Raw genomic sequence first — 24,986 nt, 5'->3', positions numbered from 1 at the left:
AGCATCGGGAAGTAACTGTTAATTAAAGCTGTGCCTTGTTCTCTCCAGCTGCCCTGAGAGGATTCCTGATCTCTGAGTATGCCTTACTCCAAAGCACCTTCCACGAGGGAGCCACAGTCTTTGGTTTTTAAAAGTGCCCTTTTCTAATGGAGTAATTTGGAACCAGGATAAAAAGGTTATTATAGTAAAAATTAGTTTTAAAACCTGACAATTGGAGTGCAATATACAGCTGGGAGGAAATGCTCAATCCAACCAAGAGAAATAGCAGCGACGGCATTAGGATAACGTGCCCTCCAGGAACAGCAATGGGGGTATTGGAGTGATGTGTCCTCTTGGAGCTGCAATGGAGGTGTCAGGGTAATGTGCCCTCTGAGAGCTGCAATGGGGGTTTTAGAGTACTGTGCCCTCAGGGAACAGCAATGAGGGTATTGGAGTAATGTGTCCTCTTGGAGCTGCAATGCGGGTGTCAGGGTATTGTGCCCTCTGGGAGGTGCAATGGGGGTGTCAGGGTAGTGTGCCCTCTGGGAGGTGCAATGGGGGTGTCAGGGTAGTGTGCCCTCTGGGAGCTGCAATGGGGGTGTGTCCCGTGCGCGACCTCCCGCCGGCAAGGAGCACGCAGACATTTAGAAATCCTTACTGTGACCACTTTATTAATCTTAGAAGAGGAAAAAGCCACGCCGCGCCAACATGGCGCGCTTATAAAACCCTAGTGCGGCGCACCCACACCTGATTGGTTGTTACCCATGATCTCATAAGGCACGCCCCGGAGTGGGCAAAGACGTGGCACGAAGGCACTCTTGCACATGCGCACAGTTAACTTCCTGAAAGGGGGGCCGGCTGGCGCGGCGAAGGTTGGTGCCATCTTGCAATGGCGGAGTCTATCCTGACCTACACGTGGGGCGCAGTGGAAGACAGCACCATCTAGTGGTGGTGAATGTTATTGCGGCCCTCTACAGGGGTGTCAGGGTACTGTGTCCTCTGAGAGCTGCAATGGGGGTGTCAGGGTACTGTGTCCTCTGGGAGCTGCAATGGGGGTGTCAGGGTACTGTGTCCTCTGGGAGCTGCAATGGGGGTGTCAGGGTACTGTGTCCTCTGAGAGCTGCAATGGGGGTGTCAGGGTACTGTGCCCTCTGGGAGCTGCAATGGGGGTGTCAGGGTAGTGTGCCCTCTGAGAGCTGCAATGGGGGTGTCAGGGTACTGTGTCCTCTGGGAGCTGCAATGGGGGTGTCAGGGTACTGTGTCCTCTAAGAGCTATAATGGGGGTGTCAGGATGTACCATTCTCTAAGAATAGCAATTCTGTATCTGAAAGAGTGACTTACTCTTGTCTCAGAGCCTCCCATCCACCATGCAGAGCTTATTGGGCCCATGGCATGAGCTGACTATCTACCCTACTTAGAGAAAGGGTGTCCCTTGCTTCTATGCAGGGCAATGTCCATATTGTAGCATTAGTGACCTGATGCTCACCACCTCCAGTTCTGCCTCTGGACACTGCTTCCCCAAGCCCACGGTCCCCAGTGCTTTGAGAGTCTCTTGTTCAATTCTGATTCTAGACACCAGACTATGAGTTGACATCACATCTCTGGGCTAAAGGCTTAGTCTCTGGAGGCTACTTCATAAAGATGCTAGCCTGCAGGCAGCCTCAGCAGGCTGCCCACACTCTGTATAGATGACTATAAAGACAGGGTCTCCCACTGCCTCCCTTTGATTTCGGTGATAATTCTCTAGAGTGACTCACAGGACTCAGCAAAGTGCTTAACTGTGATTAGCTATGATTGTAGCTTTATTATAAAGGATATGACTCAGGGACTATGAGATGGAAGAGAAACACAAGGCCCTGTAGTTGGGACATGGTCTAATGCTTCTATGACTTCTTTGCACACCTGGCAAGTGAATATATTTTCACATCTGAAAGATCCCCAGCTTCTAGTGTCATTTCAATGGCAGGGTCCCTGTGGAAACATATTTAGATATGTCTTTGGCCGAGCAATTTAAATCAGCCCTACCTCTTTAGGAGGCTATGGTAGAGCTCCAAGCTCTTATAATGAGATATCACAATCTATGGAGACAAGTCCCCATCTTGAACATACTAGCAAGAAATAAGGTATGGTCAGAGGAGCAAAGCATGCCCCTGTCTATTCTGTAGGTCCCAGGAATCTCAGTAGTTCTAGGCTGGACCCAGAGTAGGCAGGAATCTATGAATAGAAACATCCAATGATCTTACCTCATGCCATAGCTTCTATGGAGCTTCCCTCAGAATAATGTGTCTGCAGATATGACCTTAAACACTAGACCCTAATGGGATATGGGCCTGGCTGGTGGGTCGTGTGTAGGCTCATGGGTTGTATGTAGCTCTCTCATTCCCCATGTGAGGATACTTGGCCTCCCAATTGTTAAGTCAGAATGTAAGCCTTCTTGCCTTGAGTATCAGGAGTCCCTTGAGTATCACATGAACATGATATAAATGAATCTCATTCTTACTACAGGAGGTGTTTGGGAATCACAGAATGAGGACTGGGTCCCTGTGGAATGAGGCATTCTCTCTCAGGAAAAGGATCACATGACACCATTGTAGGCTTCTGAAAGTGGAGCCAGGTTCATGATTCTTCTAGAAGAGGGAACGGATGAGCGATTTTCTGGGGTGACTGGGAGCTGTAGCTACAGCTAGAGAGGGTTCAAACCTAAAGGGAGGGACAGAACCACGGAGGCCCCACTGAGTACACAAAGTCCATGACATCCTGTTGCCTCAGGGTGGTGGAAGTCTGCCCCTGGCCCTCTCTTCTTTGGTTGGCAAGATGCTATTAGCAGGGACTCTGCAGCAAAGCCTGTGTCTCGGAGCACTAAACACCAACACATGGATAGAAGGGCTCATTCCATGAACCAATCAGAATTGGGCCTCCTCACTGGGACCTGTGCAGTATTACAGAGGGTGAAGAGGGTGATGCTGTTTCCCTTACGTCCTTTGCTTTGTGTGTTCCTAACTTCAGCACTGCTGAAGCTACAGTTCCCTGCCCTTTAGCTAAGCCTGTGTGTGCTGGAAGATCTCACAATACCTGAGAGGGGATTTGTACTTGCTCTGACAACTAGAGGAACCAGGATTCTCCACTGAGAATAACAGCTTCCTGGTCTCACTTCATCCGCTAATGTGGTTGAGAGGAACTGTGCAGGCACCTGCACTGACAGACTCGTTGAGCCTGGTATCGCATGTATGGAGTCTTAGAGGCCACACTCTTGCTGACAACACCGTCCGCTCAAGGATGGAGCTTCTCCACCTGGGGAGCCATGGCTGTCTTCCCCAAGAACAGAGTTCCTCCACATGTGGAACTGTGACCATCTGTTCCAGGGATGGAGCTCCTCCGTATGACAATCTGTCTCCAGTATCTCAAGTCATTGCTGCCATCACAGTGGCAGTGAATCCTCCGGGGCTCACCAGTGTCTAGTTAGCCCTGGTCAGCCAGGTACCCTGGGAATCCCTGGAGGTGCAGGAGCAATAGTGCATCTCTTTGACCCATCTCTGCTCACATGCACATCTGTAACAGTGGTATCATGGATCCTCACCTTGGAAAGTAGCCGCCACCTTACACTAACTGCTAACAAGCCACTCCATTCAAGTCAGAGGACAGAAGCTCCTTTGTGAACCTGGGCAGGGCCAGGACAAGTACAGCCTGGGGGTAGGGGTGGGAATGCCCCATCACCAGCTTCTGTAGATATGGATGCACATCACTGCCCGAACCCAGGAAGCTCTGAGATCTCTGTCTCAGCAATGGAGGCTTAGACCACAGTCAGCCTGACAGCATTTCCTGAAGGTGATGCTCATCTAGATGTGGGCAGGCCATGGCTCTTTCTTATCCCCTCAAGGCACTGGCCCTTCTGTGCTCTAAGGTCAAGAAGTTTCTGTGCTCAATGGTAAAGCAGAACAAAGAATAAGGTCCTGCACCTGGGGTCAGGGCCGCAGCAGAGTCTCTGGAAGGAGACACTTTAGCAAAAGTACAGAAATCTTAGAACAGAACTCCCCTAAGGACCCACGGCTGGGGAGGTTTTCATAAAGGCAGAACTGACATGGCTGCAAGAGCCTCAGAGCTGCCTGGGAAACTGGAAGCAGAGCAAGCAGAAGTTGAAAAATACAAGTCAACCTGTTGGGTTTTTTATTCTGTCTGCATACTTTAGCAAACCGAACTGAGAAACTGTTTGATAGGACATCCAGTAAACAAGACTTCGAGTCTCATGCACATAGGTGGAGGAGACTATTGAGTGAAGACGGATGGTTAAAACCATGCATTGTGTTTCTCGTTTGTGTCCATTCTGTGCAGTACATCTGGCAGACTGCTCAGGTTGAAGAAACAACTTCAAAAGCATGAGAGAGAAACAGGTGGCCCCTGACTGCTCACAGGGACTCTCTATGCTGAAGAACTAGTGAGTTGAAGCATCCCGAGACATCCCTAACCATGAAGGATCCTCTCCTATAGTCCAGTTACCAAGATGGCCAGACCGACGGTCATTACATACACATTAGTGTAAACTTAGAAACACAAAGACAATGCCCAAATAAGAGGGGATCCAGGGTCCTGCCCATTCTCCTCTCAGGGTGGATGCCAGTTTAACCATTAAAGGTGTTTCCAGGTTCCAAAATAACATCCTCGCCCAACTCTTCATTACAAAACGACACAGAGCTTAGCACTTTCGGGTGGTTTGAAGAGACTCAGGTTCTAGACACAGCTTTTAGGACATTGAGGAGGGAAGTGTGTGTACCCACTTACACACAAAGTGAAGCCCCACCTAGGGAGGCTGAACTAGTGAAACACCTCTGAAACATTCTCCCATTCAGTGTTGAAATGCTTTTCTCGCAGTTATTGATGACACGGGGACATTTCAAAGGTAATGGCTAAACAAAGTGTAAAATCCATGAGGCTTTGGCTCAAAGGGCAATAAATGTCAGCATCAATGATTAATTAGCATCCGAGAGTCATTTTAGAGATTATGGATTTATAAATAATTAGCTATTTTCATGAAATTTAAACGATGTGAACCGAACATTTCACATCAGTTCACTTTTCTAAGTAAGTCCAGGTTGACATAGTGTAAGCTTGGTCAGTGACTTACCACCAAAGTTCTTAGTGAGTGCTGTGGGAAGAGAAAGATATGTCCTGTCAAGGAGTCAGGGGACACGGTGTTATCATAGGCACCCCCTCCGACAACAGCCGGGTTCTCTCGTACTTTGTTCTGGTCCTAAGAAGCAGATGTAGTTAAAATACTTGCCCAACCGAGCATGGTGTATTGCCAGAATCTGGTGCTTCTTGTCCCACTGAGAGGCCAATGGCGGGCAGGCCATGTTGGTTAAGAGACATGTTTGGGTAGAACCTCTATAGGTGTGGCTCCTAATGTGATTCTTCGAACAGCTGGGTGGAGTTAGCCATCCTAGGCACGCTCTCTGTCCCTGATTTTGTGCTAATAGCATGGCTTTTATCCTGACTTAAAATATCACTTGATCTTTTAAGACTATCACAACTATCAATTAGTTGCATACAGCTTTATAAAACAATAGAATCCCTGGATGTCTAGCATTGCAAGTATTGCGTTTATTTGACTTAAAAGAATCTGCATAAAATCCTGTTCTTGGATGAAGTTGGCAGAGCGCTTCAGAGAGAGAGGGGAGCCGCTCCTCAGGCATGACGAATATGGATGTTTGACTGGAGAGAGGTGATTAGGAATCACAGTTATTAAGGGAGAAGCGGGCTGGGCCACATCAGTGCAGTGTCAATTTCAGATGTGACATGTGATCGCGCTCGCTCAGCTGTGAGCAAGCATCACTCTTCTTTGAGTACATACTGCTGAAGGGAAACCAAATGTCACTTTGTCCCCTTTGCATAATTGAGCCTTTTATTATGTCAGAGAAGGGACAGGTAAGGTGTTACTGCTGGGGAGGGGAGCTGAATGCTGAGTTAAATGTCAAAGTGCTTAGTTATGGCAGACGAAAGAGGAGGCAGGAGGAAGCTACCACTTAGACCCAGGCTGAAGAGGCCTCTGGAGGCTGCCTCCTGGGTGGGTGAGGGGAGGATTAGTAGCTCCAAGCTCTGGGTGGTTTTTTAAATCAGTCTCCACGATGCTATACTTGAGTCCTGAAGAGTGCTAAGCTGGAAGACTCTACTGTGGCTCCTCGCCTGTGATCTTGACTGCCTTAGACTAAGGAGGTCAAAGGTCAGGGTGGCTTTGTTTAAAAATCAAACAAACCCCTACAGTTTATGAAAAGCTAGGACCCTGGTAGGCAAGGACAAAGAAGGGCAGTTTTATGCCCTTACATGATAGACCCTTTAGACAGCCTGGACCCCTTCCAGGTTGGTTTACCTGGTTTCTTAGTGAAGGAAGGCTTGAACCCATGTCCCAAAAGGCTGGATGAGGAGTGGTAGGAAACTAACAGGCTGGTCAGTCTGCTACTGCTGATAGAATGAGAAAATATGAGTCTATGAAACAGCTAGGGATAGCTAACTGCAACATTGTCAAGGCATGGAAAGGAGTGAAAAGGACCAGCCCTGGGTACGCAGGGTTGGAGCCCAGGTTAGGCACACCTTGAGAAGTCATTCCTGTAGCTTCTCTGGGTAGAGCATGTGAGTAACAGGCAGGATTTTGTCAGCGCTCCATAGCGCCCTCCTCCCACCCCGCTTCTGCTCTCACCTCAGAAAGTAAGTAGCAGAAACAACAGCACATGAAGAAAGGCATTGCCTTCAGGAGCTGGGCCTCGATTCCATGTTATGCCTCTGCAGATCCCGGAGAATCATCCCTCTGGCATGCAACAGTCATGTTACAAAGCTATATACATTCTCAAGCACAGTGCTGTTGGCAGTCATGTGTCAGCTGCTTTTTATCCCTGCCCTGAGTGTCAGATACAATGTTTCTCCTTCCTATGAATTCACTCTGAAAGATATGGGGGTGCAGGGGAGGCAGGGCCAAAGTAGTTGTGTTAAAAAGTATATTTCTCTCACCTTGGTGATCAGACTCCCCAGGACTCATGGTCCTCTTCCTCTCCTGCAACTGGACCACAGAGGACCCAAAACCATGTTCAGGTCAGTCCCTTGTAGAAAGAAGCAAAGTCCCAGAGATCAAAAGGGACAGGGGGGCTGTTTACCCATTGAGGGCATACCAGATACAGTGAACTTCATCCAGCAGAAAGGATGCTTGCCCTGGACAGAGCATGCAGCGCTGAGTTGGTAGAGCAAGAAGCTGCTGGTTTCTTAGAGAGGGGAGACTTGAACCCCTGGAGTTTGTCCTGGGTTAGTGGAGGCAGCAGGCCAGACTCGATTTCCCACTCCAGTGGGCTGAAGAACAGTGGTTCTCCCATACCTCAGGACTTGCTGTTCAGGGGGAGACTTTATGACTAAAAACCCTTTTCTAGAACAGATCAACCACCACCAGATCTCTACACATGGGGCTTCTCACTGTGGGGATCCTGTATCAGACTTAGATAACTCCAGTGCACTAATTACATCCGCCGAGATCTAGGGACATTTTGAGAGAAGAGGGATATGGCTGCCATCCAGGAATTATGTGGCATGATGAGAGAAGGGGAGCTATCCATGTACTTAAAATGGGCATAAAATGAAACATAAAATTAATTTTGCATGTCATAGCCAGCTCCGTCTAGTTGAAATCAACCGGAACAAGTGGACGGGCAGATTTCCTCTTGGGAACCCCATCTATTTACCTGTCGCTGGCTCTGCAGTTCAATTCCACATGCTTCCCCTGGGCACAGGGACGGGTTCTTCGAAGCCTGGATATAAATGTGTATTCTGTTAATTGTCACCACCCCCACTAGACACTGATGCTCCATTAAGTCTCTAATTAGCCCCATTCCTCCCTGGCTTTAGAAGTTCGGTGGTGGCAGGATGGGGAGGGAACAGAAGATGTTTCCTCCACCTTGAGGAATTGAAGAGCCAGCTCTTCCTAGGGTGGGATGCCCTTGTGTGCCTTTATAGTTGGGCAGCACTTTCTAGAGCCATTGCCTCCCCACGGAACTCTGAATGTGCAACAAAGATTCATCTTTGTAAAAATGAGGCCTGGGATAATTTGACCAAATAAATATACATTTTGAGGTGTAAAGTCTTGTTTCTTCAGTGAATCAGAGAGCTTGGAACATGGAGGGGAGATACCTGGGAACCCAGAGATGCTCTCCGAGCCTCCCAGAAGAAAGATTTTGAGGTTCGTGTCCTCAAGGAGCCTTCCATCTTTGACTTCAGGGAAGGAACATAACTGCAGAAGGCTATGAGCCAGGCTCCCTCATGTTGCTCTGGACAATGATGAAATTCAGTGGTCCTTTCCAGAGATCATTCGAACCTGTCCTTTGTTCCCTCCACTGGAGACCATGTGCCCAGCAGCCCTCTCCTCTGTTCAGCCTAAACCCTAGGGAGCCTGAAGTAGAGTAGGGACGCCTAACTCTTCACCACATAGCTTCCTGGAACATCTACATAGATCTACCTGCCTAGATGCACCTGTCTACAACCAGTTGTGGAAGCAACCTGTCTAAACCAGACACCCACCCTTTTCAGCTCTGTTGACTGCTTTGAGCCAAGTTTCCAGTTGATGGGAGATGCCTCTGTGTGGCAGCTCAGGGTCCACAGCTGACCTGTCTGACACTATTAAACTCCAGTGCTATGGACAGGACTCCTGTTTGTCTCAACCCAGAGACAAAGGATTGTCTTCACCCGTCTAGTTTCAGCTCCTCATCCTCTAGTCCTCTCATGCCTGAGCCGCCTTTCTGACCAGAGTTCTACCAGAACTCGGTGTGTGGCCCTCAGTCTTCTGGACAGCTAGGGTCTTTCCACAACAGAGATCCATCTGCTCCACATTAGGAGAGACTGCAGGAGCCCTGCTGGGGACTGGGATTAGCTGAGGCTACTGAGTGTTGGTCCCGCCCCACCAGTTTGAGCTTGTCCCTTAGGGTTGACCTGAAATTGCCTTTGAGCTCCCTCCCTTCTTTCTCTCTTCTCTCAAGCCCCGTTCTCCAGTAACGTTCATGCAAATACCAATGCACCGTGGCATTGATTTAACAGCCAGTACCTCCTCAGCTCAGCAAGTGGTAATTGGCTGGACACTTCTCTGTGAGCTTTTCTCATCAGTGCTCTGTGGCAGGTCCTACAGAGACCTGAGCCTAGGACCTGAAAACCTGGCAGCAGGTGTTGGGAAGACAAGAGCCCACTGAGTCTGTTGTCATCTCAGCAGCTGCCACCAAACTCCCCTGGAAGCTTAGCCCTCCCCAAGCATTGGGATCATCTTGAGCAGGGCTCTCCAGACACAGTGCATGAGACACAGGTGTAACTACTACTTGTTCTCTAAGGGGTCTCCAGGGATGGAGAAGAGAGAGACCAGGGTCTCAGAGAACATGGGATATATGTGGAGCCCAGCTCTGTCCTCTTTAACCCTTTTCAGACAATCAAGGGCTTTAGAAAGCCAAACCAGAACATCCAGATTCCTGTGCATCCCATCCAGTAAAATAAGTTAGTAGAAAGGGGCCACAGCAGTGACCATGATTAGAGAGTCCTGGAGCCAGCTTATTTAAGAATAAGAACTAGAAGTTAGACATGTAGCTGAGGGAAAAGTTCTCTTTTAGAAGGGAATAGCTTAATAAATGGGTCCATGGTAGGACACCCTTGGTAGGTCCACATAGCTCACATTGGATACAGGCCTCCAAGGCCATGTCCCAGACCAGGGACCTCTCTCTTCAGAGTCAGTTGCTCAGCTCTGGGTAGGAGCACAAGGCTAAATTATGATGCCAGGTCCCAAGTGACTATGGAATTATGGGATACATTAACTTCCTGTGAGGATGGTGCCCCCTGCTTAACTGCTGAGGTGGAACCATGGGAACAGATCCCTGTCTCCTGGAGACACCACAAAACAGTTCAAGTCCTAAAGAGACAGAGAACTAGGGATGCTTCTAGAATTTTCCACTCAGGCAAGGTTCAGTCAAGCTTCAGGATGAAAAGATAATCCAAGTAAGAATTGCAAATGGCTCACTAGCTACTAGGAACTTCAGTCAGTCTGCTTTTGTGGTCACAGCAAAGTACAAGAAACCCGGCTGCACCTGGGAAAAGGTCTAGGTTTAATCTTACTTCCACCACTCACTTGCCATCTTAAATCTCAACAGTGACCTTGATTACGGTCCTCCAGTCCCCAAAGAGCACAGTCTCATGGGATCTAGTAGGGGCTAAAGAACAGTTTACTATGTGACCAGTTGCATAATTCCTAGGAGAAGCCTTATCTAGAAGGAAGGGTTATGGCTCCAAATTATTATTAGTCATTTATGCTCCTGCTGTCCACTCTGTTTGGGAAGCCCACTTAGGCAACTATACTGTGTATGAACTATAGTCTATAGTATGTGTAATTATTCTTCACTTTGCACTGAGTCAAACTTCTAAGGCCCCAGCTTTTGTACCGTGCAGACAAACAGCTTCCTTCCAAACCCTTGTGAAGAGGGCAGGGAACCTAGCTTATTGAGCCTGCCACAAGCCCAGGTAGGCCCTGGGCATAGGACCTCTCTCTCTCTCTCTCTCTCTCTCTCTCTCTCTCTCTCTCTCTCTCTCTCTCCCCTCCCAGTTTTCCTAAAAGGGTGGACACTCAGAATAAAACAGTCTCCTCTGCCCTTCTTAGCTACAATGACATAAACTGAGGTCGTCTTGTGTTCCTGGAAGGGCAGGAGCAAGCCCAGAGCTGGAGGACAAAAGGTTGAAAGGACATGTCACAGTGTTCTTCCAGGTATCATGACCAAGCCATGGTAGCCAAAGCTTCTGGACACATAACTTATGACTTGGGCCCTGTTTAATGGGAGTTGACACCAACCTGAGGGTTCTTGGGGGGGTGAAAACCATTCATTGGTCTATATAGACCAACTTTTGATGATTGTAGAGTTCATGAGTCACTAGCTTTTCCTGGATAAAGTTGCCCCTTTGATATGTTTATTACATATCAGAGAGAAATGAGCTATGGACCAACACATTCCTGGAAGGCCACAGAGGGCTCACCGAGGAGCCACTCTGCAGATATCTCCATCATGGATAGACCCCAGAGGAGCAGAATCTAGACTGAAACAACATGGAAACACAGACAGTTGGCATGCCTGGAGGGGCAGGCTCTTAGGGGATGGCCTGTTTAGAAGGTCCCAGGGGCAGATTTATGTCCTTGTCTATTCCAGTTTCTGGAGACCACCTGGTTTCTGGGCTTGTGGCTTTTCTTCTACCTTCAAGGCCAGTAATGTGGCACCTCCCTCTGTCTCTCTCTCTCTCTCTCTCTCTCTCTCTCTCTCTCTCTCTCTCTCTCTCTCTCTCTCTGCATGTATACATCTAACTGTATCCTCAAGTCTCCTCCTCCCTCATATGGACTCTATGAAAGTATGTAAGACCCATCTGCGACTCAGGACATTTCCCCATCACAAGATCTTCATTTAAGTCCTTTGTCATGTGAGCCAAGCCATTTGCAGGTTCTCAGGTCTGAATGTGGACGTTTGAGGACCATCATTCTATTTACTCCACCAGGGAACCTGATGTAGTCAAAATAAGATACCTGATGGGCCTTCTCAGGTTGTAGGGTCCTAATCTTTGCTAGCACATGGGAACCAAATCTGGACCCTCAGCACAGCTCATACAAAAAAGCTAACAGGACTAAACATGGAGTGGGTCCTTCTGTGCAAACACCCATGCTAACCTTCTAGGATATGTGAGCAAGATATTGAGGGATCGGCAGTGTCTCATTATATCCTACAGGCAGCCAGTGACCCTCTCTTGGATGGAGTTTTTGTATGCATAGCCTCTCTTCCCTTTCTTATAGCACAGCTAAGCTTGGAGAAGGACATGTTGAGAGAGGGGTATGGGTATCGATCTTCCCCATGTGTGTCTCTGAAAGTGACTAAGGAAAGTCTTCAACTTTCACAGGTGTGTGGTCTGGACGGGCGATGACCGGGTTTTCTTCTTCAACCCGACCATGCAGCTGTCAGTCTGGGAGAAGCCAGTGGACCTGCAGAACCGTGGGGACCTCAAGAGAATCATCGAGGACCCACCCCACAAACGCAAGCTGGAGGCCTCAGCAAGTAATTAGGAGGGAATGCAGTACCACTGGGGAAGGGATGCGCTCTGTCTGGGGGCAGGAGGAGCCGTAGCTGCTGTCCTGGTTATGCTGGGAAGCAGCTCTAATGGAGTCGTGTTCAGGACTGCAGACTCACAAATTAAGTTTCCGTGACACTTCACACTGAAAACTTGACCCTCTCAAGTGGTGGGTTTGGGTTTCTTGCTGCATCCCATGAGGTCATTAGTGCAGGGACAGTACAAATGGCCACTCGCTGTCCTTTGGCTTTCATTCCATGCATGTGCTGCTCTGCTCTGGAGAACAGATGTGGGCAAACGAATGTGTTTCCTTCAACCCCATGGCTCACTCTAGCCCCTGATCATGGAGGTCACTGTTAGGTATTAATGAAGCCCACACATAGGGTGGGGCCAGGAGCCTTCTGTCCTGTAGAAGGGGCTGTTAGGCAAGGAAGCAGCTGTTTCTGAGCAGCCCTGTGAGTCCTAGCTCACCGAGAGTGAGAGAAGAGCACCAGGCACCTTCTGAGAGGCTCCTTTTCAAGAGAGCAGATATATATGATTTATGAGTGATGGATGGGAAACTCTGACTCCTCAAGCCCATGGATTAAAATAGCATCATCTCAGAGGTGTGCTGGAGATTGAACATGTCTCACATATGCTAAACAAACATTGTACTGACTGCCGAGCTGTAGCACAGGCCTCTTTGCTTGTTATTTGTATACAGAGGCTCATTAAGTTGCCTGGGTGATCATTGAACTCATAATGTAGCCTCCAAAGGCTTTGGACGTCCACTTCCCGTGCCTCAGTTGTTCAAGTGGATGGAATTAGAGGCCCACACCAGGTCTCATCTCCATGCCGTGAGTCATTATACACTCTGAAGAAAGCCAGAAGTCTGGGCATGAGATCTGGACTCATTTTAAGGCAATTGTTGTTTAGTCTTAGGAGGTATTTTTATAGAGCTTGTAGTGTAGTTTTATTTCACATTAGCTAGCGCTGAACAAGATGGCATCGACTCCCACTGACTGTTAAATCAGAGCTATTTAGAAGGCTGCCCATTCCAGCCTTCTTAGCTCTCTTCACGGTACTAAGTGACATGGAAGCCTGCGCTCTTAGGAAGCAGGACTCAGTCTTCAATAAATGAGAATCAGCAAATGTAGCATGTCTATGTCACTTAAGCAGAACATTTTCTGGAGAGTTTTTCTAGCTGATGTTGGGAAGATAAAGATGTCCTAGGTGTATATTTTACTGAAGAATCAAAAGATCCTGTTAAGATGTTTCTATGTCCAGGGATGATGAGACTGGGTTTGTGAGTGCTTTTGTTTTTTGATGAAGTGATGTCTGAACTAGAGGGAACATTTTCATCCCCAACAAGGCTTTATAAACCCTGCAGATCAGTGGCTTCTGGCTCTCAGATGAGAGAAGGTACACAGGTCATAAAGAGCAAGAGGATTTCAAGTCCTTCGAGAAGCTGTTGACACATCTTACCCTGGCAGTGATGTCATTTTCTGTGTGGATGGTGACAATGCTCTTTGCACCTTTTAAAAGATGTGGCCTCTTCCATGAATGTGCATGTGCTCCCTTGATCTCCCCCAACAGACTGGCAGGAATGAGAAGGAAATGAAGTTAAAGAGAGTTAAGTGCACAGCTCCTCTCCTACTTCTGTTGTCTGGACCAAATTGGGCCAGATCTGAAGAATTAAGGATGAGTCTCTAGAGCGTCTACAATGTCATCTCTGGAGGGGACCGTGGACAGAGGAAAGGAACCTGAATCACTTAGGTCTCATCCATCAGTGATGCTGTGTTTCACCCCAACAGGGATTACAAAACATAGGTACAAAAGCAGAGCTGAGTTCCATGTCTCACAGATGCATCCAAGAATAGCTTAGCATGAGACCACAATCTGGGGACAGTATGTATTTGAGGATAGGTAATCAGGCAATTTTAAAGCATGCGCCCACAGAGTCATTCTTCCTTTTAAGAGATGATCACAGGCAGTAGGCATTTTTTCACACAATTCTCATTGTTTAGTTTTTGTCCATTTTTTGGTTTGGTTTGGCTTTGCATTCTGACCATAGTTTCCCCTCCCTCCTTTCCTCATAGTCCTTCCCAAACTACTCTTCTGTTCTCCCCCAACCACTCCTCCTCCATGTCTCTTAAAGGGCAGACCTCCTATGGATATTAACCAAACCTGGCATATCAGGTTGCAATAAGACCTGGCACCTTCCCTTGTATTAAGACTGGAAGAGGCAACCTAGTAGGAGGAAAAGGGTCCCAATAGCAGGCAAAAGAATCAGAGACAGCACATGCTCCCACTGTTAGGAATTCCACAAGAAGACCAAGCTACACAACTGTTATAGATAGATAGATAGATAGATAGATAGATAGATAGATAGATAGATAGATAGATATAGTATAGATATAGATATAGTATAGATATAGTATAGATATAGATATAGATATAGGTATAGGTATAGATATAGATATAGATATAGATATAGATATAGATATAGATATAGATATAGATATAGATATAGATATAGATATAGATATAGATATAGATGGCCTAGGTCAGTCCCATGAAGGCTCTCTGGTTGTTGGTTAATTGTCTGTGAATCCCTCTGAGCCCAGGTTAGTTGATTCTTCAGATTTCTTGTGGTGTCCTTGACCCCTCTGGCTCTTACAGTCCTTCCTCCATGCCCTCTTTCACAGGATTTCCTGGTCTCTGCCTAATGTTTGGCTGTGGGTCTCTTCATCTGTTTCCATCCATTGCTAGATGAAACCTCTCTGAGGACAGTTGGGCTAGGCACCAATCCATGGGAATATCACTTGGAATTATCTCATTGACAATTTTTCTTTTGTTTTTGTTTTTGTTTTTGTGGGTGTTTTTGACAGTTGTGTTCGATAGACTTCCAGTGGAGGGATTGGAACACCAACCTAGCCACATAACCTTCGCTGTGTAATTTGTGTTGCCTACGAGATGTGGTAGGGTAGGCAGAAATTATGGGAGTGGCCAACCAGTGACTGATCCAGCTTGAGACCATGACATGAGTGGGAGCCCACCACTGACACTGCCTGGAGGGCCAGGACCCAGAGGCTGGACAGCCCAGAGATCTAAGATAGAATCAAACATGACTTTCCACGGAATTCTTAAGGACATGAAAATGGCTTCCATTTTCAATTTCTAGTAAACCTGTAGTTAAGAACCTCGAACTCTGTGAGATCTGACAAGCAGGTAGGATTATTTCTGGAGGATTAATTAATAATTAATTAATTAATTAATTAATGACAAGAGAGGAGGGATGATGATCTCCAGCCCACAGTAGCCTCATGGCATTTTCGCTGGCTGCTGGTTCTCCATGTTTCACAGATGATGTGGCCTTGCTAGTATAACGGTTCCAGGAAAGTGGTTCTCAGTGGCAAATTTTATTTTACATTTTCTTCAGTTGTGATCCAGTCTGGATTTGAGTGTATTGATACATTGCTTCTTTTTATTCTAAACAGAACAATTCTGTCCATCCCACTGTTTCCAAGAGGTAAATGAAATGAATAAACTGTGTACAATGTCAAACACATGGATCAGCATCTGTGTGTGTGTGTGTGTGTGTGTGTGTGTGTGTGTGTGTGTGAGAGGGAGAGACAGAGAGAGAGAGAGACAGAGAGAGAGAGAGACAGAGAGAGAGAGAGAGAGGCACATAGATGTGAGTAGATGTAGATGTGATAGTATATATAAATGAGGGGGAGAGTGTGAGGTTTGGTGTATGAGTATGAAAATGTTTATGTGTATGAACATGTGTAAGTGTGTAAGAGACAAAGGAAACAAAGAGAATTTGTATATATGAGAGGAAAGTTGTATGTGTGTGTATGTGTGTGAGTGTATATGAATGTGTAAATGTATGTGAGTCTGCATGTGTTTATATGTATTAGTGTATATAAATATGCATGAATGTACATGCATATGTATGAGTGTACATATTTATATGTGTGTGAGTGTATATGTGTATTTATATATGGTGTATGCATTTGAATATGCATATATGTATTTGTGTTTATGGGAATGTGTATGTGAGTATGTATGTTTATGTATGTGTATGGTAAGAGTATGTGAGAGTATATGTGAGTGTGTAAGTATATGTGAATGTATGAGTATGCATATCTACATGTGTGTATATGAGTATGCATGTATATGTGTGAGTGTATGTGTGTGTATGATAGTGTATATGCATGTATATGTGAATATGTGTGTTTTGTGTGTGTTTGTGTATATAATGTGTGTGTGTTCATATGTGTGTACATGTGTTATTTATATGTGCATATGAGAGTGTGTTTATTGAATATATGTGTCTGAGTATATATCCATATATGTAAATGTATGTAATATGTGAATAAATGTCTATATGTGATTGTGTATGTGAATGTACATATATGTATGCATGTATACATGTATATGTATATGAATGTGCATGTGCATGTGAGTGTATATACGTATATGAGTGTGTGTGTCCATAGGTATGCACAAGCCTGGTGAATATTGATGATATAGAACAAGGGAGTGGGAGTTCTCAGGATCAGTTTACTGGGCATGGCCCAAGTACTAATCCTTTGTCACTCAGCAGGTAAGGAGGGAATCCACCTTCTCATTCTCCTGGCCTTGCTGAGGGATTCGGAGAAGATCTAAATTACCCTCTAATTACTGTATAATGCATCCAGATGTTTTATAGCTCTGTAGTTTTGCTGTTGAACTAACGTGAAATGAGAAGCACTGGTTTCACTAGAAGCCATTGCTACACTCTAGGATTGTATAAACTCCTCCCATCAGACACACTCGCAATTGTGTCTCCATCACACTGTTCATCAAGCCTATCAGAAGTGCAGTTCTTTCTGTGGTAATCAGCAGCTGCAGTATCCACTCTTCTGGGAGTGATAGGAATCTCTCGCCCATCTGGCTAATGTACTGTCAGCTTTATGTCCTGGAAGCCCACCTGCTCTGTCCACAGAGTGCATTCTGTTCCTGCACTGGGAGGTCCTTTCACTAGGAGGTCTAGCACAATGTAGCATTAAATATCAGAGTGCATTAAAAAACCTGACCATTGAGCTCTTCTTCTGAGGTAAAGGAGAGGCAGGAAGAATCAGGTAGTGGTTGCTCCATACTCTCTCCTCCTGTTCTTTCTCCTCTCAATGGCAGAAGAGTATATGAGGCCTGCATATGGGACAGAGGCATCAGGCATCTTCTTGGCAGAGGCTAGAGAAAAACATGTAACAAGGGGCTCCCTTACTTGCTTTTGGAAAAATCAAATAGCCCTGCAGGCTGGCACCACAGGTTTTGAGCATGAGTTGCTGATGTCAATGTAACAAACTACCAAAAGTTATCCTATAACAAAACAAAAGACCAGATTTCAGTAGGAGAGAGCAGTCCAGTGTGAGTATCCTGGTGCTGGCAAAATATGTCCTTGCTAAGGCTCAGAGGAGTGACTATTTCTCCTCTTCTCCAATGTCCGTGGCCCTCTGATTTTCTTGCCTTCTTCCATCTTCAAAGCATCTGGGAGGCATCTCCATTCTTTCTAACATTCCTCCCCCTTCCTCTTTAGGCACTTTTCATTATCCAGGACAACTCGGTTGTTACAGGACAATCCCCCATCACTAGGTGAACTGCATAGAAACTGGGAGTCTCCTCTCTGAGTGATCCTAAGTATTTCCCAGTCTTCAGACAAGGTTGGCAACACTGTTGTGGGAGACAGCTCTGCTTTCCCTGATCTCTGTACCTACTTTACAGAGGAAGGAATCACAGAGCAGGGATCTTGATCAGCTCACAGGTCTTTCATGAGTGGGATCAGGATTGAGGCCTGGTGGGTCTGACCTGAGGCTGAAGAAAAACTACTTGAGCAGGCTTCACAGGTGTTGCCTAGCTGGTAATAAAGACAAGCAAGAGCTCACTCAGCGTCAATTGCTGTGCAAATATTTTAGTCATTTATATTCAGGACAAGTGTGGATTCACAGTGACATGCATTTCACTAAGTAGGATGAAAATCATCCTGAGGGTAAACACAGCTGCAGCTGGTGAAGGGACTACTTCCTCGGCATTGTGTGGCCAAGACAGTGTGTACTGGGTCTCCACACCACAAAGGGACCAGGTGGCCACTAAAAGGCAAATGTTAGAACCCTCTCCTCAAAAATGAGGGTATGTTTCATTAGCCCAAGAAGAATCAGATAAATGTGGGAAATTTTATGCTTAGCTAGCTTTGTCTGAGGGACTGATGCTTGCACAGGAGCTCAGCATGGTGTACTTTTCAATCATCCAGGCCTCTGGCTGATAGTTATACAGTGAAGGCAACAGGAACCTTGTTTTCTAGGGTCTATTCCAATGGCTATATTGGTCAATCTCTGGTCTATGTGACATCAGCTAAACAGGGGGAGGAAGCTGTGGTCTCTTGGAAGAGTCCCAAAGGGACTTTAGCAGGTAACACTGGATAGTTTCCAGCTAGGGAATGAAGAAGTCCAGTCAAGAGGAGTGGACCCCAGGGATGTTATGGTGTTATGGATGCTACCACAACACTTTCTTCACAACTGCATTTGGCCTCCATTCATCAGGAAAAGCTAACAGGGAGTTGAGGGATAAGCCAGTGTTTTCTCCTCTTCTTCAATACAAGAAAGAACCTGTGTCATCTTCTGTGCTTTCAGTTCTGCCTGTTATATGGAACCATACAACGCTCATCAGTGTGGTCTCCCCAAACCAAACTTCTACCAATTTCTCACCTAGGATAAGCGAAAAGGAGGGAAGAAGGGAACGTAGTTTTTCTCTAAACCAATCCGTTTTTTAAAGTTGGGTTTAATCAAGCCCAGGTTTGACACTTGACAGTGCCTCAAATAGTGAGCACAGGCCAATCAGGAAGCTGTGTGCCTTCTAAGGGTGTGGAAACCAAGCACAGTGAACATACAGGTCAGTGGCTTTGATCTACTGTGAGATAAAGCTCATGGCATTGACCTCACATATTGGATACAAGCATATGGCCCTGAGACAAGAGGAGCAGATCAGTTTGCAAGACCCAGCCACCCATCCCTGAGCTAAGAAGAGGAAGCCTGGAAGGTTCACTGTGGTGTTAGAGCATAGGATATAGGGATAGCACACTAATTGAAACCCTTGAAAATGATGTTGAAGATATGTTTTCAAAGATCTCTACCAAAAGGCTGAGTTTCCCCTATGAATTTCAGCAGGGAACCTAGGTCATCCGAACAAAGCAATCCATAGAATCCATCTCCCAGCTAAACAGCTTGCAGCATCAGCCCCCACTCAGCCCATGCTCTTTCTCAGCATTAGCTTCATTGCCATTGCATTGGTCCCATAATTCACATGTGCACTAGGAGCGCAGAGAAGACAGTGCTAGCACCTGTGGATGTCTGAGTGCAGTGGGCATGTAGATGGAGCTGTTGTGCAGTGGACTTAGTATGACTACATCCTCCACTGCTTTGTCTCTACTGCAAGCTAGCTTCCCACTCTGCTGCTAGTCATCTAATTCCATGATGGTTTCTGCTACTAAAGAATCCTGACTTTTCCTGAAAAGGCATAAAGAAAATGTATCTGGGATAAGGTACCATCAGATAAAAGAAAAGACTGTCCAAGTCCGCTTGTAAGGCAATGCATTTACTGTGGTTGCTTACATGGGTAAATCAAAGGCAACCATATTGGCAGCCAGTCCTCTGGGCCACTTAAGCACAGGTTCATTGATGAGAATCCTACTTCAGTCAATTGCTTCTCTCTCATATAATCTCATAAAGGAAGGACCCCATAAAGGCCTTATAAAGGTCTCATCAGAGTCCCATGAGCCTTGTAAGGCACTCCCTCCACAAGAAAATTTGAATGGACTGAGGCTGGCTCATGAGCATGCTCACAGCTCCTCTGCTTCATGATAGTAGTGAGCATGCCCAGTGTGGGTGGAACTGCTCTCTTTGTTCTAGCTCTTTAATCTTTCCACACCTTCTTCTATTATGTTTCTTGATGTCCCTGAAGCCTTGGAAAGGGGTCTTACACATACATACATACATACATACATACATACATACATACATACATAGAGAGAGAGAGAGGCAGAAACAGAGACAGATACAGAGACAGAGAGACAAACACAGAGATACACACACCCAGAAAGAGAGAGACATAGAGACAGAGACAGAGATACAGATTCACATACATATACAGAGAGAGAGAGAGAAGAGAGAGAGAGAGAGAGAGAGAGAGAGAGAGAGAGAGAGAGATTTTCTTTCATTTATGGCCTAGTGTTGGCCACTGTGCTGCAGCAATGGAATAGACATTTGTTCTCAACAACCTCAGTCTCCATGAGTGAGACCTCTGCAGTAACTGTTGCCCACTGTCAAAACAAGGCTCCTTTGACTCTGAGCCTACAGCAGCAATATCTACATGCATAAGCAAGATGTTGGGAAGAATTTGACAGGCACATCCCGTCTATTTAGCATTACAGTAGCAGAAACCTCCCCTCTAAGGTCTGTGCTGTCTGAAGTCAGGCATTTTTTTAACTGGATTATAGTACCAAACATGGATTCCCTCCTGTGGACCAGACCTTAAATTCAACCAGGAAATAGTTGGTTGTTCCTATAACATCTGTGCCACTGTTGTACTTATGGACATACCTTGCCTGAAATGCTGACAAGGAGGGGTGATCACCTCTGCCTCTACAGGTTGTGACTGCCTGGAACTCAGGCACAAATTGCACCTTGAGGATCTCACTTGAATGCCCATTTGTCTCACCTACCACTGTTGGACTCTATGATTCCCAATTAATTTCCAACCACAGATTACTCCTTATGCATGCTGAAATAGTCAGAGTGACCCTTCCACTCCAAGAAAAGAACATTGTCTCAGAGATATAGGGGATTTTATGCTGGCTAATGAGTGCCGTTTTATGAATTCTATAGCTTAATGTGTGTTTGTTTATATCAACATATATCCACATCTTCGCAGGATCATCTATTGTGTAATTTCATATTATTGGAATTGTGATATCATCATGTATATACATCTTAAATTCTTAATATTGTGAAATCTTCCTCTGAAGGGCTCAATCAATACACACTCCCACAGATGTATTCTGCACTAGCACTGTACATCACCAGAACTTAATGTAAAGCCATTCTTTATTTCAGTTGGCATTTCTTTAATTTTGAGTGAGTCTCAGGGATTTGTCAGCCATTTGTTTTGTGTTTCTGGGAATACATTCACATTTGTCTTTCTTGTTGAATTATAGGAACTCCTGTAAATTGAGGGATTAATGTGTTTGACTATAATCTTTCCCCTATTTTTCTTGAGCTCTGATCTTTTCCATAAAACAGTTTGTTCATGATTTTTTTTGTTTTGAGAAAATATATGTAGCAAGAAGTTTACCAGTTAGCCACTTTAAAAATGTACATTTAGTGGCATTAAGTTTATTTATAATGTTGTATACCATCACTACTCCTAAAGCTTTTCCATCTTCCCAAAGAGAATCTCTGTCAGGATTTGACAGTAGCTTCCTATGCTCTCCTCCCCTTGGCTCCTGGCACCTTCCTATCACTTTCTGTCTCTAGAGAAAAAATGCCTCTACGCCATGCCAGAAGGCTGTAGATTAATCCACGAGCATCTTGCCTGTGTCACTTAATGTAAGGTTTGCAAAGTTTATTCGGGTTATAACCTGTTTTCGAACTTCATTCCTTTTATGCAGAATGACATTCCATCAGGAACAAACTCTGCATTTTGTTCATTAGTTCATCTGTTGAGGACATACCTCATTTTCACTTTCTGGCTGAGTGCTACAAAAATTAGCAGAAAAAATGCTGCCCTGTGGCTGGAGAGACACCTAAGTAGTTAAAAACACTGGCTCCTCTTGTAGAGGACCTACGTTCAGTTTCTAGCATCTACATGATAGCTCATAACTGCTTTTAATTCCAATTGTAGGTGTCCTGAATGTAAATGATGAATATATGCATTTAAGAAGTTATAAAAATTATTGTTGCCCTATTTTTAAACCTTTTAGGCAGTAACTGAACTGCTTTCCATAATGTTCATTGTACTGTTTATTGTACATCCTTGGTTGCAAGGCTCACAGCACTTACCCTCTTTCTCTGCTGACATTTGTTTATTTCTGTTCTGTTGTTCATGTTGTGAGCATACTTACATCCACCATCATGAATTTGAAGCTGTGTGGAGTCATGTGTTTGATTTTCATTTATTTAATAATTGATAGCCTTAGGCAACTTTTCCTGGGATCCTTGGCCATTGTAGATTCCTTTTTGAAGAAATGTCTACTTAAGGCCTTTCTCACATTTTAACTGGGTTGTTTTACATTGTGTTGAGTGTTAGGCATTCTTAGACTTCCAGTTGTTAGTCCTTTACTGGGCATATAATTTACAACATACAATTTGCAATTTCCACTTAGCTGGGGGCTGTATCACTTCACTGGTATAGTGTGTGGTGCACAAATTTTTTTTTCCATTTTGAGCTTGTACAATTTATTAGTTTTCTACTGACTATGGTTTTTAGACTTTTTTTTAACTACGTATGCCCTTTGGGGGAAAGTAAGTGTACATGTGCAAATGCAGGTGCCCACAAAGTCCCAAAGAGGGTGTCAGGTCCCTAGTGCTAGCTCTATATAGATATTGGGAACCAAACTCTATCCTACACAGGAGGGGTATGCACACTTAACTACCAAGTCATCTTCTCAGCCTCCCACATTGACTATATTTCTAGTGTCATAGTTAGGAGATTATTGTGAGATCTAATGTCTGAAATTTTCTCTTTGGTTTTGTTACTAAAACCTTTTGGATTCTAAGTTCTTTAGTCTATGTCCAATCTATCTGAGTGATGCCAGACTATGCTTCTTCCAGACTGACCTTGTAAGTTCTTTCCTGTGTCTCTGTGTGCCTTCTAAACTGGTTCAACTAGACATTCTGGGTACTTTCAGGTGGAAACTCCTCAAGTCTTGTTCCTACTTTGTGGGAATTGCTGACCTGGCTTGCTGTTGGCTAGTACGAATCACTTCTGACTTTTCATGTGAACCTCATGTAGTATGTTGTCTTCTCTGTACATGATTGGCAGCTGTTTCTGCTCCAAAATCCCTGAAGTCAATGGAGGACGGCAACCTCTCCCAGCATTGCCCTTATAGATAGCAGTGCTCGTAGACTCCCAGAGAGGTTGGTTTTGATCACTGGCAATGGCAGTGAGACCAACCCAATCAATGTATTTTGTGTGAATTCCTCTTTGACATTGTGCTTTTAAAGTCAGTCAAAATTGCAAACATTTTTATTTGTGATTTATGTGATTTTATATCTGGACAGAAATTGTCTACTCATGTTGAGATTATTTGAAAAGATCAAAAGGTCTCCTAAACAATAGCTGACACTACACACATTTATGTTGAATAGCATCTGTAAATACTGGGTATCCTTTGTACTTGACATTATCATTCATCATGGTCTCCCTGGAGTGTGCTAGGTGAAAAGCTAGAGCTGTCCCCATTCTCCATGATATCTTGTCCCTGTATGTCTGCTCACCCCTAAGCAAGTCAACACTAAACACAGGTTGATACAAACTGGTCAGTCACTTGTCACAGTGAAACTAGAATCATCCCTTTTTACACACAGGTAGGAGAAGCACTTAGAAGACAATGCGCAATCTCATGAATGAGCTAAAAGCCTCCAGATCTGGCCCTCTCATCTTACTAAGAGATGTATAGCCTATGCTGAGAACAGAGTTATGAATAGACTGGTTGAGCATAGTCAACCGAGGCACTCCTAGGATCCTAAATGCAGGCCATAAAACGTGTAGAGTTTGATATTTTATTTATTAATTTTTTATTGATGAGTATTTTAAATATGAGTATCATGTGTCTTGATCAAGTACACCCATTTATTTCCTTTCCTCCAACCCCACCCCTACCACTACCTTTCCCTCCCAATGTCATAGTTCTCTTTTCAAGTCAAAACAACTCATAGAGTCCACTAGTACTGCCAGTGTGTTCATGGATGTAGGGTCATCTACCAGAACACAGGTAGCCTCTCAGGGGACACATCCATGAAGAAAACTGCCTCTTCCTCTACCAAGCAGTCATCAATTACCAATAGTTCTTCAGCTAGTGGCAGGACTTTCTGACCTCCCCCACTCTATGATAGTGTGAAATTCTATCACACACGCACACACACACACACACACACACACACACACACAGAGAGAGAGAGAGAGAGAGAGAGAGAGAGACAGAGAGAGAGAGAGAGAGAGAGAGAGAGAGAGAGAGAGAGAGAGAGATGAAATTAATGTTCTGTGGGGATCATATTTGTTAACAGCAGGGGCACTAGGCCTTCCAGGAAGGACAAGGCAGTGAAGAGCAAAGGGGAGGATATGACCCAGGTAGCAAAGTAGGAACCTGGAGGCACAGTCTACCAAGCCGACTCTGCCCCTACCCACCCATGCTGTCAACATTATGATTGACTTACAGAGATGGTGAATTTGAGAGTATACAGACACAGAAGCAGTAAGCAGGCTAGGCCACCTCTTGTTATACGGGGATGACAATCTGCACCATGGGTCAGAAATGGCAAGACTCTGGAACCATCTCTCCCTAATCCCTGCTCTCTTGTGGCCATACATGAAATCCCAGGGCACCAATACATACTTGCCATTCTGCCATTTTATGCAGTATTTCCAGGGCTGTATCATGCAGCTTGGAAACAGTAATGCATCTCCCAAACATTTGGGCACAGTCTGTAGTGAGATCATATGGTATGCTGCACAGGTCTGGATAGAGGGAAGCTCTGGATATCAGGAGACCAATATGGAGAAACTAGCACCTCAGCAGCCAACTGACAGAGAAGCAGTGCTCATACCAGCTTGGGAAGGGCTGACCCTGAGGATAGAACAGTGGTTGGTTTTTCTCTCATTTACTCATTAAG

At 45.3% G+C, this 24,986-nt stretch overlaps 1 protein-coding gene across 1 annotated transcript in view; it reads left to right on the top strand.

The window, feature by feature from the left end:
• The window catches only part of Tcerg1l (transcription elongation regulator 1-like), a 187,879-nt gene that overhangs the window by 124,828 nt on the left and 38,065 nt on the right, over positions 1–24,986 (top strand). The window contains exon 7 of the mRNA NM_001130077.1: positions 11,911–12,065. Within this exon, the coding sequence (NP_001123549.1) occupies positions 11,911–12,065 (155 nt within the window). The remainder of the gene's footprint in view (positions 1–11,910; positions 12,066–24,986) is intronic.

The sequence above is a fragment of the Rattus norvegicus genome, chromosome 1 (genome assembly GCF_036323735.1).
Source record: "Rattus norvegicus strain BN/NHsdMcwi chromosome 1, GRCr8, whole genome shotgun sequence".
In the NCBI taxonomy this organism is placed as follows: Eukaryota; Metazoa; Chordata; class Mammalia; order Rodentia; family Muridae; genus Rattus; species Rattus norvegicus.
The sequence above is the reverse complement of the archived record's forward strand: the minus strand, read 5'-3'. Positions and strand labels throughout refer to the sequence as shown.